At 45.1% G+C, this 15,503-nt stretch overlaps 1 protein-coding gene and 1 non-coding gene across 3 annotated transcripts; one reads left to right on the forward strand and one right to left on the reverse strand.

The window, feature by feature from the left end:
• Positions 1 to 12: 12 nt before the first annotated feature.
• PIGS (phosphatidylinositol glycan anchor biosynthesis class S) lies at positions 13 to 15,362 on the forward strand. 2 transcript variants are annotated; one of them, XM_077852033.1, is made up of 12 exons: positions 13 to 141; positions 421 to 560; positions 646 to 757; positions 6,592 to 6,681; positions 6,963 to 7,054; positions 8,616 to 8,823; positions 9,087 to 9,229; positions 10,214 to 10,328; positions 11,971 to 12,122; positions 12,693 to 12,793; positions 13,752 to 13,962; positions 14,288 to 15,362. In XM_077852033.1, the coding sequence occupies exons 1-12, from the start codon at positions 108 to 110 to the stop codon at positions 14,561 to 14,563; spliced, it is 1,674 nt and encodes a 557-aa protein (XP_077708159.1). In that variant the 5' UTR covers positions 13 to 107; the 3' UTR covers positions 14,564 to 15,362. The 2 variants fall into 2 exon arrangements, with proteins under 2 accessions (XP_077708159.1, XP_077708160.1); XM_077852034.1 differs by having other exon boundaries at positions 11,971 to 12,116.
• Positions 4,405 to 4,539, reverse strand: LOC144287320 (small nucleolar RNA SNORA1). The gene has a single exon (XR_013355155.1). It is a non-coding gene; the product is annotated as a small nucleolar RNA SNORA1 (small nucleolar RNA).
• Positions 15,363 to 15,503: the final 141 nt, after the last annotated feature.

Here is a 15,503-nt window from a genome sequence, read left to right on the forward strand (position 1 = left end):
GATTGGCTGTGGCCGCTGCCGTGGTCCCGCCCCTTCCTTGCGGGTTTCTGATTGGGGGCGGCTTGCGCAGCTCCGCCCCTCGACGCCTAGAGCAGCCGGAAGCAGGCATGGCGGCTCCCGGGGTCGCTGCTACAGACCTAGGTGCGGTGGCATTCGGGTGGGGCCCACGGCTCGTGTATTGCGAGGGAGGAATGCAGTCTTTGGGGATTGTGGTGTGCCAGAGGTCCCTCGGAGTGGGGGTCTGGGGTCGTTTCAGACACGATCCCTTCAGACTTGGGCGAGGGCCCCTCGTACAGGGATTCCTATGAACGCGGGCAGAGAGCCTCCGAGTGCCGGTTGCTGGGGCTCCTCTGCATCAGGTGTGGGGCGGGCACCTAAGCCCACTCCCAGCGCCTCAGGTCGGTACCTCCGTGCCCCCAGAGGTGGTCCGAGGCAAGCGGGCCGCTCTCTTCTTCGCTGCGGTGGCCATCCTGCTGGGGTTGCCGCTCTGGTGGAAGACCACGGAGACCTACCGGGCCCCGTTGCCTTACTCCCAGATCAGTGGGCTGAATGCCCTGCAGGTGAGACCTCGGTGGGAGATGGCCGGGGGACGGCCCTCTGGCAAGGTGGAGACTCAGCTGAAGGCCCTGGTGCTCCTTCCTTTAGCTGCGGCTCATGGTGCCCGTCACTGTCGTGTTTACCCGAGAGTCAGTGCCATTGGACGACCAGGAGAAGCTGCCTTTCACCGTTGTGCAAGAGAGAGAAATCCCCCTGAAATGTGAGTTCCTGGGGAGTCAGAGCTGCCTTTCTGGTCTGTGCTCAATCCAGAGATGCGTTAGGTAGGAGGAGCATGGGTCACTTAAAGGTAGTTAAGAATTTATTAAAAGCCCTCTCTGAATGAACAGTGTGATTGGTTAGAAAACTTTAAATTCAGTGTTCACCATTAAGGCTATAGTTTTATTCTTAAGACAGTTATGCTAGCTGATGAAAGCAATTATTGCTCATTAAGGGATAGGAGAGGAAGTGGGATGTAGTGGAAAGGACGCAGGGTTTGGAAGCAAGTTAGAGTTGTATACAGGCCTTATTAAATTTAGCATGCAGCACTTTACTGAGTGTTAGGTACTTTCTGGTACCAGGAATTTTGGGATGAATAAGGAATTGATAATGGTTTCAAGAAATTTGTAGTCCAGTAGGGGAGAAAGACACTTAGATAAAGAAATCACAGTAAAAGGATGTAAGAAACTGAGATTGTGCTAAGAAAAGAGCCTTTTACTGTCTGGGAGGAAAGAAAGGCAGAGGTTTTGAGGATGTCATTTTTAAGCTGGATTTTTAAAGGATGTGAAGGAATTCACGTTAAATGGGGGAAGGGAAGAAGTTGTTCATCATATGCCAGAAACTAGGTGAAGCATTTTACGTATGTTGCCTCATTTAATCCTCTTTAACATTATGATCTCCATTTTATAAACGAAGAAACAGACTTAAGAGATTTTAATATGTTCAGGATCACACAGCTAGCTAGTAAGAGGTGGAACTGGTATTTAAATCCAGGCCCAACTGATTCAATTGTTCTGGCTTTTAACCAACAAACTCTACTGCCTCCTGTGTAAGCATGGAGGGGTGAATCAGCATGTTGGGGGATCTATGAACAGTTTTACTTTTCTGGAGTGTGAAGTGAAAGACTGGGTATGACTGGATGTGTAGGCTGAGTCCACACCATGACGTGTCTATATGCCATTTACTTTCTAGCTTTTTAACGTTGGTCACACACTGTTTTTAGAAAACAATCTTATTTCAAGAGGCACCTGAGTGGCTCAGGTGGTTAAGCACCTGTCTCTTTTTTTTCTTACTTATTTTTATTTTATCTTATTTTATTTTATTTTATTTTATTTTATTCAGTTTGCCAATAAATAGTATAACAGTGCTAATCACATCAAGTCCCCTCCTTATTGCCTGTCACCCAGTTACAGAGAGAGAGGCAGAGACCTAGGCAGAGGGGAAGCAGATTCCCTGTGGGGAGCCTGATACAGAACTCAATCCCTGGACCCAGGATCACGACCTGAGCAAAAGGTAGACATGGAACTGCTGAGCCACCCAGGATTCCTATTTTTAACTTCTTGAGGAACCTCCACACTTTTCCAGAGTGGCTGCACAGCTTGCATTCCCACCAACAGTGCAAGAGGGTTCCCCTACATCTCTGACTCTTGATCTCAGTTGTGAGTTTAGCCCTGTGGTGGACCCCCCACTAGATGGGGAGCCTGCATTTTTTAAAAAATCATATTTCATACAGTTCAACCTAATGTAAACACACATAGTTTTTGTTTTTCAAAACAAAAATAGGATCATACCTGACATGTTAGTTTACAACTTGATTGTTGTCAATTTGTCATGGATTTCTTCATATTTAGTGACACAGCATTCAATAATATGGACATATCGTGGAGGCAATATAGTAGAGTGGCCAAAAGTATGGAATTTGATGTAAGAGAGCTGGATTAAAGCCTTGGTTCTGGGGCACCTGGGTGGCTTAGTGGTTGAGCGTCTGCCTTTGGCTCAGGTCATGATTTCAGGGTCCTGGAATTGAGTTCCACATTGGGCTCCCTGTGGGGAATCTGCTTCTCCCTCTGCCTGCATCCTGCCTCTCTCTGTGTCTCTCATGAATAAATAAATAAAATCTTTAAAGGAAAAAAAGCCTTGTTTCTGCCACTTATTGGTGTGAATTTTTTTTTAAAGATTTTATTTATTTATTCATGAGAGACACGGGCAGAGCAAGAAGCAGGCTTCATGCAGGGAGCCCGATGTGGGACTTGATCTCTGGTCTCCAGGATCACACCCTGGGCTGAAGGTGGCGCTAAACTGCTGAGCCACCGCTGCTGCCCTATTGGTGTGAAAATTTTTTAAAGATTTTTATTTATTTAGTTAGTTAGTTAGTTAGTTATTCATTCATGAATGAATGAATGAATGAATGACACACACACAGAGACACAGGCAGAGGGAGAAGCTGGCTCCAGGCAGGGAGCCTGAGGTGGGACTTGATCCCCCTTCTCCAGGAACAGGCCCTGGACTGAAGGCGGTGCTAAACCGCTGAGCCACCGGGGCTGCCCAATTGGTGCGAATTTGAGTGAGGTTGTTAACCTTTCTAAATCTTGGTTTTCTCATCTTTTAAACATGAGTAGTGATGGGTTTGTTCATTTATTCAACAAATATTTATTGAGTATCTATGTCAGATACTCAATAGTTGTATCTGTAGTTGTAGTTGCTGGAGATATAGCAAACTAAATAGACAAAAAGAAGAGAACAGACAGGAAGATAAACAAATTAAGTGTATTTTAGGTGAGAGGGCTAGGGAGATCCCTGGGAGGCTCAGTGGTTTAGAGCCTGCCTTTGGTCCAGGGTGTGATCCTGGAGTCCCGGGATCGAGTCCCACATTGGGCTCCCTGCATGGAGCCTGCTTCTCTCTCTGCCTGTGTCTCTGCCTCTCTCTCTCTCTGTCTCTCATGAATAAATAAATACAAATCTTTAAAAAAATATTTTAAGTGAGGGGGCGCCTGGTTGGGTCAATCAGTGGAGTATGTGACTCTTGGTCTTAGGGTTATGGGTTCGAATACCACATTGGGTGTAGAAATTACTTAAAATCTTAAATCAGTCAATAAATGTATTATGTATATGATAGATGGTGACAGGAGACAAACAGTTCAGGACAGGGGGATAAGAAGGGTTTTTTGGGGGATAAGGAGATCATTACTGTTTTAGAAAGGGTGGCCAGGGAAGGCATCATTTGAAAACAAGACTTCCAAGTAAAGATCTAAACGTGGTAAAGGAGTAAATTGTGTAGATACCTGGGAGAAGAGCATTTTTAGCAGAGGGATAAGCAAGTATAAGGTCCTGAGGTAGGAGCAGAAGTGGTGCCTTTGCAGAACGGTGAGAATCCCATTGTGGTGAGATTGAGGTGAATGAAGGAAAGAGTAAGAGGAAATGAAATAAAACCAGAGCAGTGAAAGGGGCCTAGGTTCACATACAGCTTATTCTGGCTGAGAAGGGAAGCCATTGAAGGATTTTTATTTTGTCTTGTTTCATTTTTCAAAGATTTTATTTTATTTTTTAAAGATTATTTATTTATTCTTTCACAAAAGACACACAGAGAAAGGCAGAGACATAGGAGGAGGGAGAAGCAGGCTCCCCATAGGGAGCCTAACATGAAACTGGATCCGAGGACCCTGAGATCATGACTTGAGCTGAAGACACATGCTTAACTGACTGAGCCACCCAGGTACCCCAAGGAATCCCATTTCTTTACGTTAGGGCCTTAGAAGTCAAATTATAGGAAGTACACTGATTGCTATTTTGGCAAATGATCTAAAATTATTATCCCTTAATTCTAATATGAAAAGTCTTGTTACATACACTCTCCTGCATGAGCTTAGCAGAAAATATTACGTGTCTCATTGTCAGCACTGCAAAAAACTTGCTGTGATGGAAGCATAACCTATGTCTTAGAGTAGCCACATTAACAATTTTTGGACACCGTGAATAATAGAGCCCATTTCCATCTAGAACAAGGCTTTTCAAAAAGGTGTTCTTTTACAGCTGGTTTATTCTCATCAGGATCAACACATTGCATTTTGTTACATCTCTTTTGCCCTTTTTGTTATACATCTGCTCCCCCTACCCTATCCCAATATACTTATTTTCTTTGATTTGTTGGATAAAGCAAGTCATTTGTTTTATGGAACACCTCACGTTCTGGATTTTGCAGATTGTTTCCTCCTACTTTATTATTTTTTTTTCTTTTAAGATTTGATTTATTTATTCATGAGAGACACAGAGAGAGGGGCAGATACATAGGCAGAGAGAGAAGCAGGCTCCATGCAGGGAGCCCGATGTGGGACTCGATCCTGGGACTCCGGGATCATGCCCTAGGCCAAAGGCAGGTGCTCAACTGCTGAGCCATCCGGGCACCCCCTACTTCTTCCTACTTTCATTTAAGTTGTTCCTCTACTATCCATATTTTTAATAAACTGTTAGATCTGAAGATTGTATTAAAATCAGTTTCACTTTTTAGGAATGATATGATATACTTCCTATGTCAGGAAGTATATAATGATTGGTTGTTTCACTTTGGGTGGTACAAAGATGATTTTGTGAATTCAGATACTGTCAGCTTGATGTCTGTGTTTTAATTCCCTGTCAACCTTTGACCTGAGAGTTTTGGCAGCCATTGATGCTAGCATCCATTTCATTAGTGGTTGCAAAATGGCAATTTTTAAATTCTATAATTTCTCTGGTGTATATGACCTGGAATTCTTCTGTAACAAAGAACTTCCTCAATAAATTTTAAATTCAACTTCTCAAGTTCAGTGGGGGGTGAGTGGGGCAAAAAAAATCCCTTTGGGATTGCCTTATAGGTGTAGATTAACTTGGGGAGAATTGACATCCTTAGAACATTTAGTCTAAGAACCTTGTATGCTTTTCCCATTTTATTTTATTTTATTTTATTATTTTTTTATTTTAAATATTTTATTTATTCATTCATTCATGAAAGACACAGGGAGAGAGGCAGAGATGCAGGCAGAGGGAGAAGCAGTCTCCATGAAGGAAGCCCTACTTGGGACTCGATCCCGGGTCTCCAGGATCACGCCCTGGGCCGAAGGCGGGCGCTTAACTGTTGAGCCACCCAGGTGTCACAGTCCTTAACTTTTCAAATTGGATGTTGCCGGTATTTATCAGAAAGTTACTGATGCTTGTATATACCTAGTCATTGTACTGAATTGTTACCAGTTTGAGTAGTTTTCCAGTTGATTCTTGATTTCCAGTCTTGATTTTCTTGGAAACGAATTATGCTACTTCAAAAAGTGGCCGTTTTGTTTCTTTCAGATATTCATGTGTCATGTCTCTTTCTTCACTTAATACTTTGGTCAGGAACTTCAGAAAGAACAATGCTGAATAATAGAGGAGATAGCAGGCATCCTTGTTTTATTACTAATTTTTTTAAAGATTTTATTTATTTATTTATTTGGGAGAGAGAGAATGAGAGCAAGCAGGTATAAGCAAGGAAAGGAGTAGAGGGAGAGGGACAAGCAGACTCTCCACTGAGTGTAGAGCCTGATGTGGAGCTCCATCCCACAACCCTGAGATCATGACCTGATCCAAAATCAAGTGTTGGATGCTTAACTGACTGAGCCACCCAGGCACCCCTTATTACTAATTTTAATGGAACTGCATTTAGTGTTTTATCATTAAGTGTGCATCTTATCTTTATCAAGAACATTCATCAAATTTAATTATTTTGAGGTACTCACTGAAGTGATCATATGGTTTTTCTCCTTTCATCTATTAATAGAATGAATACTGTAATAGATTTTTCTTTGAGAGGGTACTTTAGGTTGACAGCAGTGTGTACATAGGCAGGGGGAAGAACTAGTTAGGTGGAAGAGGTGGGGTGTCATGTATTTGATAATCATTCATGTAGAAATCATTAGAATTGGCTGTAGCTTCTTGGTCTTTCTTTGCAAACAGTTAACAGCAAGATGCTGTCCTAAGACTGTGTTAGGGCTGGGAAGGTGAACAGGAGTCTCTATTTAGACTTCTCATCTTGCTTCTTCCTGTTCCTCTCAGACAAAATGAAAATCAAATGCCTATTCCAGAAGGCCTATCGGAGGGCTCTAGAGCACGAGGAGGCGGCCTTGTCCCTGGGCAGTATGCAAGGTACTGGAAGGGGTGATCGTGCTAGTTGAACACAAAGCCCTCTTTTTCTCTTCCAATCTCTAAGCATGCATTTTCCATACCTCGTCTTAACTTTAGAATCTCTCTGGGAAAGCTGGGAATGAGATACCTTATGTTTAGCCTGGGCCACGGGGGGCCAAGCCTGACCACAGTGTCAGCCAGGTGTGAATGGGAGGTGGAGCCGTGGCTTAAGCGCTCTCTGGGGGCCAGTGGGAAAGGGAATGGTGTTTTGCTCCTGGTGCATTTCTTGCTCTTGTCCCCAGAGGCAGAAACCATGTTAGCCAAGTCGCAGAAGCAAGCAGAGGGCTCTCTGACTGTGTACGTGATCTCTGAACACTCCTCACTTCTGCCCCAGGTAGGGTGAGCAGAGAGGCTGCAGCTTTGCTTATCCCGTCAATTCGTTCTCTCCTAGGTCACCTTCTTGCAGTAGTGCTGCCCATTGGCTTGTATTTGCTACAGAAACTCTTTAACAATTTTTTTTTAACAAATTTTTTTTTTTTAAAGAATGCAAATAGAGATTTTTTTCATTGGCTCTGGGTCTTTCTAAATCCATGAGTTATATATGGTTAAAGCTCTGATGACCATTTAAAGTAGGGGAGAAAATCAGGATTAAAAAAAAGCTGGTTTGGAAGCTTTGGGCCAACATGTTGACCCTTTCACTTGATGAGCAAGGGGCTCAGTGGGAGCCATGCCATGTACCATTTTCTTTTAAAACTTAGGATGAAGTATTAAAAAGAATTTTTTTTTTAGGTTTTATGTATTTATTTGAGAGAGAGCATGAGCAGGGGAGAGGGGCAGTGGGCGAGGGAGAAGCAAACTTTCCACTGAGCTGGGAGCGGCTCGATCCCAGGAGGCTGGGATCATGAACTGAGCCACCCAGGCGCCACCCATGATAAAATATTCAATTCTTAAAAAAGATGAGAGGGATCCCTGGGTGGCGCAGCGGTTTGGCGCCTGCCTTTGGCCCAGGGCGCGATCCTGGAGACCCGGGATCGAATCCCACATCAGGCTACCGGTGCATGGAGCCTGCTTCTCCCTCTGCCTTTGTCTCTGGCGCTCTCTGTCTCCCAGTCTTTCATGAATAAATAAATAAATAAAATCTTAAAAAAAAAAAAAAAAAAAAAAAGATGAGAGAAAATTTTAATGAATATCCATGTACTTAAGTCCAGCTTGCAAACTACAGCCTAGCAATATAGCTGAACCCTGCATGTCTCCATGTATACCCTTTTGACCCAGGGTGGCCATATTTTTTGTGTGTGTCTTTTTTTTTTTACTTTTCTTTCAAGTTTTATCATGTATGTTATATCTCAATAAATAATATATTTAATTGTACACACTTTTGAACTTACAGTAATAGAGCACACATTCTTCTGTAACTTTCATTCAGCATTTCTATTTGAGAGTCATCCATGATGATCAATGTATAGTTGAGTCTAATATGTTCATTTTTAATGTTTCATTATAGAAACATATCACAATTTATGCATCCTATTGCTCATGGGCATTTGGATTGTTTCCGGTTTTTGACTCTTAGAAATAATGCTGCTGTGAGCATTCCTGTGCCTGCCTCTTTGCCACATGCTATCTACTTATATCAAACTTTCTAGGTGTTTGTTTATTATGCTGTCCTTCCACATGCCATCTCCTTGTTTCTAGCCTGTGAAGATTTAGATAATACCTGGGACTTATATCTGCTGGGAAGGCACAAGGAATGGAAATGGATGAAAACATTCATGCATCCCAATTGGTCAGAGATAGTAGATATCTGAGATATCTGAGCTGAGATAGTAGCTCACTGAGATAGTAGGCCTGTTGGTCAGTGGCAGAAGGCCAGATTCTCTGAGACAGGAGCCAGTGCGCTCTTCTGCTTTCTTCCCTGAGCCCTGGGCATCCTGTCCCTTGCTGGCCTTTCACAGGACATGATGAGCTATATTGGGCCTGAGAGGACAGCAGTTGTGCGAGGGATCATGCACAGGGAGGCCCTTAACATCGTCGGCCACCAAGTAATCCAAGTAGCACAGGCCATGTCTTTGACTGAGGACGTGCTCGCTGCGGCCCTTTCTGACCACCTTCCAGAAGACAAGTGGAGCTCTGATAAGAGGCGGCCTCTCAAGTCCAGCTTGGGTATGGTGATGGGGCTTTGCCAGAAGGGAGAGGGAAATGAATGATGGGGAGGGGAATCTGCGGGCAGACTCTTTACTCCTTTCTTCTGTGGTTCCACCTTTTAGTTAAAACACTCAGTGTTCCTCATCCCAATTTTATCCTCTCTTTGGTTCCATGATGTCCCTCAAGCCCATTCCAGAGGAGAGACAAATTCAGCTCAGTCGGGGGTACAGCTGCCCTTGAGCCCCAGAAGCCTCTGGCTTCCCTCACTCCTGTTTCTACAGGCTATGAGATCACCTTCAGTTTACTCAACCCGGACCCCAAGTCCCATGACGTCCACTGGGACATCGAGGGGGCTGTCCAGCGCTATGTGCAGCCCTTCCTGAGCGCCCTCAGTGCTGTGGGCAACTTCTCTGTGGACTCCCAGGTGAGGCTTAGAGCAAGCTGGGGAGACCTTTCCCTAGCCACTCTGTCCTTCTCAAAGTCCATCTGTATTGATTGTTTGCAGGTGTAGTCTGTCCTTCCAGCTCTTAAAGCTTGCTGATCTGCTAGGAATTTGCCTGTGTGTATATCAGATTCTAGTGTCTGCATTACCTCCATGGAGTACAGCTCAGGGTCTCTTGTCAATATTTGTTAAAAAAACAACTTTCCTTATGGCCCCCTTTATTTATTTATTTGTTTTTAAGATTTTTTAAATTTATTCATGAGAGACACAGAGAGAGGCAGAGACATAGAGGGAGAAGCAGGCTCCTCTCATGGAACCTGATGCAGGACTCGATCCCAGGACCCCAGGATCACGACCTGAGCCAAAGGCAGACACTCAATTACTGAGCCACCCAGGTGCCCCATGGGCCCCCACCCCCCCTTTAGAACTGTATTCACCCAGTTGTGCCATCCTTAAGGAATTTATTTAAAGAATCAGACTTCCGGAAATATGTCAATATAGTAACAGTAAAGATGGGTAAAGAAATGTAGTTTTCTTTAGCCCCCAGAGGCCTCTTTGGGAGGCTATCCTGGTGATTATCAGTAAAGAAATGTAGCTTTTTACTCATGAAGAATGTATCACACAGTGTCCTTTTAGGGAAAACATGGGAGACATTTTTATCAGGTCTTGGTAGTAAGGGTACTTCTGAGTAACTGGCTTGAGTTGATCTTGTGGACGCTGGATTATGCTATTCTTGTTTCCCTCTTTGTTTAGGCTCTTCAAAAGCCTGGTAAAACATGTGGTTTTTCAAAGCATGTATTTAGTGTATTAACTTTGCCCTTGGCTCTATTATTTTTTATCCTACACCTGTTTTCTCTCAGCTCTGATTTTGTCTCATATCTTGTCCTAAGTGTATCATTTTAAATACTTTTTGAGATGAAGTGGGAGTATGAATCAATAAACAAAATAATCTTCTTTGCTTTACAGATTCTTTACTATGCAGTGTTGGGGGTAAACCCCCGCTTTGATCCAGCTTCTTCCAGCTACTACTTGGCCGCACACAGCCTCCCCCATGTCATCAACCCAGTGGAGTCCCGGCTGGGTAAGCTGAGGATGAGGGTCTGTCTGCCAGGCTGGGGAGGGACCCTGAAGGCTCAGTGTGGAGTTAGATGCTGGTAGTATATACTTATGGCTCCCAGGTTGGATGGTCTGAGGGCATCAAGGAAGTGCTGGGCATTTAGACTTCCTTTTTTTTTTTTTTTTGGCTCCCTTTTTATGCAACTCTATTGACATCTCTTAATTCCACACTATCCTATCCAAAAATGTTCATTTTTAAAAAAATTTTTAATTTATTTATGATAGAGAGAGAGAGAGAGAGAGAGAGGCAGAGACTAGTCACAGAGAGAGAGAGAGAGAGAGAGAGAGAGAGGCAGAGACATAGGCAGAGGGAGAAGCAGGCTCCATGCACTGGGAGCCCGACGTGGGATTCGGTCCCGGGTCTCCAGGATCGCGCCCTGGGCCAAAGGCAGGCGCTAAACCGCTGTGCCACCCAGGGATCCCAAAAACGTTTATTGAACATGACTCCCACTGCTTTTTTATAAATAAATGGAAAGGCTGTGTCTCTGTCCATGCAAGCCATCCAGGAAAGATATGGTCACACATGTAGGAGACATAACAGCAAAAATACATGAAGGCAGAATTTGGATAGATAGTTCTGCTGATTGAGGTTTGAAGCTGGGAGGATTCCAGTTTTTCATTTTGAGGGTGGTACCTACGAAGAATAGATGACCATAAACTAATACAGGCAAACCAAAGTTAGTACATCACTAGTTGTGGGATTTCAGACACTAAGGCTAGGCCAGTGTGGACCAAGATATGGGAGGGGCTGTAGGTCATCCTTCCCTCCCTCCCTCTGTTACTCCCCCCACCCCACTTTCTCCCTCCAGCAGTATGGAGTACAGAGATAGAAGGGCATTCCAGGCAAGGGAACTCTGAGCTTAGATATAGAAGAGTCAGGCATACAGAAGCTCAGAGAAGTTTAGTGTAGCAGAATTGTGAGGGAGTGACTGAGATGAAGCTGGCAAGGCAGGCAGGTACCAGATCATAAGGACCACATTAAGTAGCTTGAGCTTTTTACTGGGTGTGAAGAGTTAGCTGTTGAAGGATTAAGAGCGAATTGACATGAGGTCATGTTTACACTTATAAATAAGATGGGGTTATAGTTACATTGGTGTGATGTGGCATTGGCTAAGAGAGTGGTCTTTTTTTTTTTTTTTAAAAGATTTTATTTTATTTATTCATGATAGATGCACAGAGAGAGAGAGAGAGGCAGAGACACAGGCAGAGGGAGAAGCAGGCTCCATGCAGGGAGCCTGATGTGGGACTCGGTCCTGGGACTCCAGCATTACACCCTGGGCCGAAGGCAGGCACTAAACCGCTGAGCCACCCAGGGATCCCCAAGAGAGTGGTCTTAAGACAGTCAAGGGTGGCCTGTTAGAGGAGGGGAGACTCCAGAGGCCTTTTGGGGACTAAGGACTCTACTTCACATATGTGGCATTTCTTGGGAGAAGGTTCAGAGGAGGATTTTGACCACAGAAACCCAGGACTGGAGGCTAACCTGGTGATTATCAGTTGGGGAAAATGAGGCCCAGAGTGAGTGACCAGAAAGTTAGAGGCTGACCTGGAACTGAGCTCTAGATCCAGCATGTTTTAGTATTCTGACCTTCTTTCTCTTTGTACCACAGGATCCAGCGCTGCCTCCCTTTACCCAGTCCTCAACTTTCTGCTCTACGTACCTGAGCTTGCCCACTCCCCCCTGTACATTCAGGACAAGGATGGGGCTCCAGTGGCCACCAACGCTTTCCACAGTCCCCGCTGGGGTGGCATTATGGTAATGGTACTTGAGACTATTCCTTCTGTTGTTCCTCTTGTGTCCTCCATGCCCAGTCTGTGGGAGGGGCACCACCAAAGAGGTGAGGGTGGTAGGAGCTTGTCCCCTCCTCTGCCAGTCCCACACCTTCTTATTTCTATTCATGTTTTCTATGATATGACCCTTTTGCATGTCGTGGTTGGCACTTCCTGAGGATTTCTCTGGTATACATCTTAGATCTTGACTCTGTTTATGGGAGTCTTGCAAGGGTGGGAACTTTGTTTCTCCTATTACACTGGCAGTTTCTTATAGGTAGGAACTCTTATTAAAGTGGAATACAAAAATATTTTTTATATTTAAAAATTATATTTTTTATTTATAAAAATATATTTTATATTTATATATTGAGGGGATAATGGAGATACTTTATGAAAAGCTCCTAATACGTATTCAAAAAATATTAGTGGTACCTTCTTCAGGTTTGTAATTTCTAAAGAGCACAGAACAGGTCTTTTTCTCTCATAGCCTCTAGAGTGTTTAGGGCAGAGCTGTGAATGGTCTGGTGTAGTCTTGAGGCAACCTCATTTCCCCCCACAGATATACAACGTGGACCCCACAGTCTACAATGCCTCAGAACTGCCTGTGAGGGTTGAAGTGGAGATGGTGCGAGTGATGGAAGTGTTCCTGGCTCAGTTGCGGTGAGGTCCTGGCTAATGCACCTGGGGGTGTGGCCACTGAGCCTGACCCTAGTCTCCTGAGCTGCCTGGAATGAAATCTTACCTGGCAGGGATATCTTGACTGTGCCTAGAGCCCCAGGGAAACCAAGAAAGGTTCCTAAGAATCACTTTATGTTCTAAGAAGGAGTATTCGCTGACCAAAACTGTTTTAGGCAAAACAGCCTCCTGAATGTCAGGTCCATGGGCTGTGATTAGGGATGCTTAAGAAAATAGCTATTAATTCTCAAGCTAACTGGTATATTAATAGTGGCTGCCTCATGCCCTGTGCTTAGGATTCTTGGCCTGTGCCTGGGATCATCAGGAAAGAGAATTCTGATTGATTAGCAATGCCTGCCCTGGGTGTAGGATTAGAGATACAGCACATGTGCTTATCAGAAGTGGTGCTGGATCGGGGTACTTGGGTGGCTTGGTTGGGTAGCTGACTTGGTTTTGGCTCAGGTCATATTCTCAGGGCCCTGGGATTGAGCCCTGCATTGGGTTCCATGCTCAGCATGGAGTCTACTTGTCTCTCCCTCTGCTCCACCCCTGCTTGTGCACAGTACTTTCTCTCTCTCAAATAGATAAATAAAAAACAGCAAAAAAAGAAGTCCTGGATCATCCCTTAACTAAAAGTCCAAAGAGAAGGTAGATAGGGTGAGGGGATTAAACTAGATTGCTATTATCAGAAATACTTTAGCCATGGGACCTTTTTTCAAACAAGATCTTAGAAATCCAATCTTGAGACAGGTAAGAGTAAAAACACTGGTTAAAATGGGGCTTGGGGCTCTGTTTTGCTGAGTGTTGCCATTTACCCTTCGAGACCCTGAGGCACTTTCCTAAGACTTTTGTGGTTCTGGGTAAGATTGAAAATCTTAGGCATTATTCTAGGAATCTTAGCCATCTTCTACTCTCAGTCTTCCTTACTTTGCTTTTCCTATAGGCTGCTCTTTGGGATTGCTCAGCCCCAGATGCCTCCAAAATGCCTGTTTTCAGGGCCCAAGAGTGAAGGGCTAACGACCTGGGAGCTTGACCAGCTGCTCTGGGCTCGGTCAGTGGAGAACCTAGCTACAGCCACCACCACTCTCACTTCCCTGGCCCAGCTTCTCGGCAAGATCAGCAACATTGTCATCAAGGACGATGTGGCATCTGAGGTGAGCGGACAGGTGGGGCCAGTGTGTGGTGAAACCAAAGAGCCAGATAACGCCCAGAGTGTGTGTGGGCATGCCATCCTTGAGTGCCCCAAGATTCCTCTAGCGGGCAGTGCCAGGTCCCCAGTAGGACTCCGGATGGGGTGTGAAGTTTTAAGCAGGCGCTAAAAAAATACACCATAGCCCTTTTATGCTGGCCTCCATATCCTGGGCAAACTCCAGGCAACATGCCTGGCTGATGGAAGACACAGTAAGTCCCATCCCCCCTCCCAGCCCAGTACCTCACTGGTGCCTGGGACATACTGGTAACTCCTTGCCCCCTTCCTAGGTGTACAGCGCTGTAGCTGCAGTCCAGAAGGCGGCAGAGGAGTTGGCCTCTGGGCACCTGGCCTCTGCCTTCATTGCCAGCCAGGAAGCGGTGACATCCTCGGAGCGTGCCTTTTTTGATCCCTCGCTCCTCCACCTCCTCTATTTTCCTGATGACCAGAAGTTTGCCATCTATATCCCACTCTTCCTGCCTATGGCTGTGCCCATCCTCCTGTCCTTGGTCAAGATCTTCCTGGAAACCCGCAAGTCCTGGAAAAAGCCTGAGAAAATAGACTGAGCAGGACAGCATTTCAGTGAGAAGCCTTCCTTTCTGGCCAGGATGGAAGGTGTTAGATTGAGAGGCACATAAAGGGGGCCTGCCGTGAAGGACTTGGCTCCTATAACCAAAGTATAGCACTCTAAGCAGGGTTCATTTTCCCTTCCCTTCCCATCTCTCTAGCTCAGATTCTCCCCCAACCTTTGTGCCCCCCCCCCCCCCCAGAAGATGCATCATTTGGGTCTTATCTGGCTTGAAATTGAAGGCCCTCCCCTGTCTCCCTCCAGGGCAGGGACAGTTTGTTGTGCTTCTGTCCTGTTCCTTGCAGTCCTCTTGCACTCAGAGGGAGCATTAGGGGAAAGCCCTGGGTCAGATTCTAGCCCCTTCCCCTCCATGCTTCTCTCCAACCCCTCAGGGAGAACCTTAGCACTGCTCTCACGGAAGGGAGCAGGTCACCCCTGGGACCTTCTCCCTTCCTCCCCTCCCTCCTGGCTGGCTGTGCCTACTGGGTGTAGCCTGATGCTGCGCATGTGGCAGAGTTTCCCTTCACCCTTTTATAGAAGTAGTGTGGTGCAGTGGAGAAGGTTTCAGACTTGGGATCGAGCATGCCTGAATTCAGATGTTTCTGTACCTTCTGCACTTATCATCTGGGGAGCATTGGATAAGCCTCTTAATCTCCCTGAGCCTCAGTTTTTCACTTGTTAAAATAGCACCAATGATATCTCACAAGGTGGTTATGAGGATTAAATGTGATAAACATATGAAAGTGTCTGGCACATGGTAAGCTCTCAATAAACATTGGTTGACTGAATTGAAATGATATGAAGTATGAGCAAACCTTTCATTCTTCATTTGTGTCTAAGTAATGGTTTCCTAGTATCTGACCTGGACTCACAGGTCTACCTTGCTTCCACCTGGCCATGCGCCCTACAAGGAGGCTGTGCCTCTCTGCCCTGTGGGC

This window comes from Canis aureus, chromosome 16 (assembly GCF_053574225.1).
Source record: "Canis aureus isolate CA01 chromosome 16, VMU_Caureus_v.1.0, whole genome shotgun sequence".
Taxonomy (NCBI): domain Eukaryota; kingdom Metazoa; phylum Chordata; class Mammalia; order Carnivora; family Canidae; genus Canis; species Canis aureus.

Coding starts and splice junctions, on each gene's coding strand:
- PIGS (XM_077852033.1), top strand. CDS start 108: ATGGCGGCTCCCGGGGTCGCTGCTACAGACCTAG. Junction 10,329..11,970: donor CCCAGTGGAGTCCCGGCTGG/GTAAGCTGAGGA, acceptor TTTGTACCACAG/GATCCAGCGCTGCCTCCCTT. Junction 13,963..14,287: donor AGGACGATGTGGCATCTGAG/GTGAGCGGACAG, acceptor CCCCCTTCCTAG/GTGTACAGCGCTGTAGCTGC.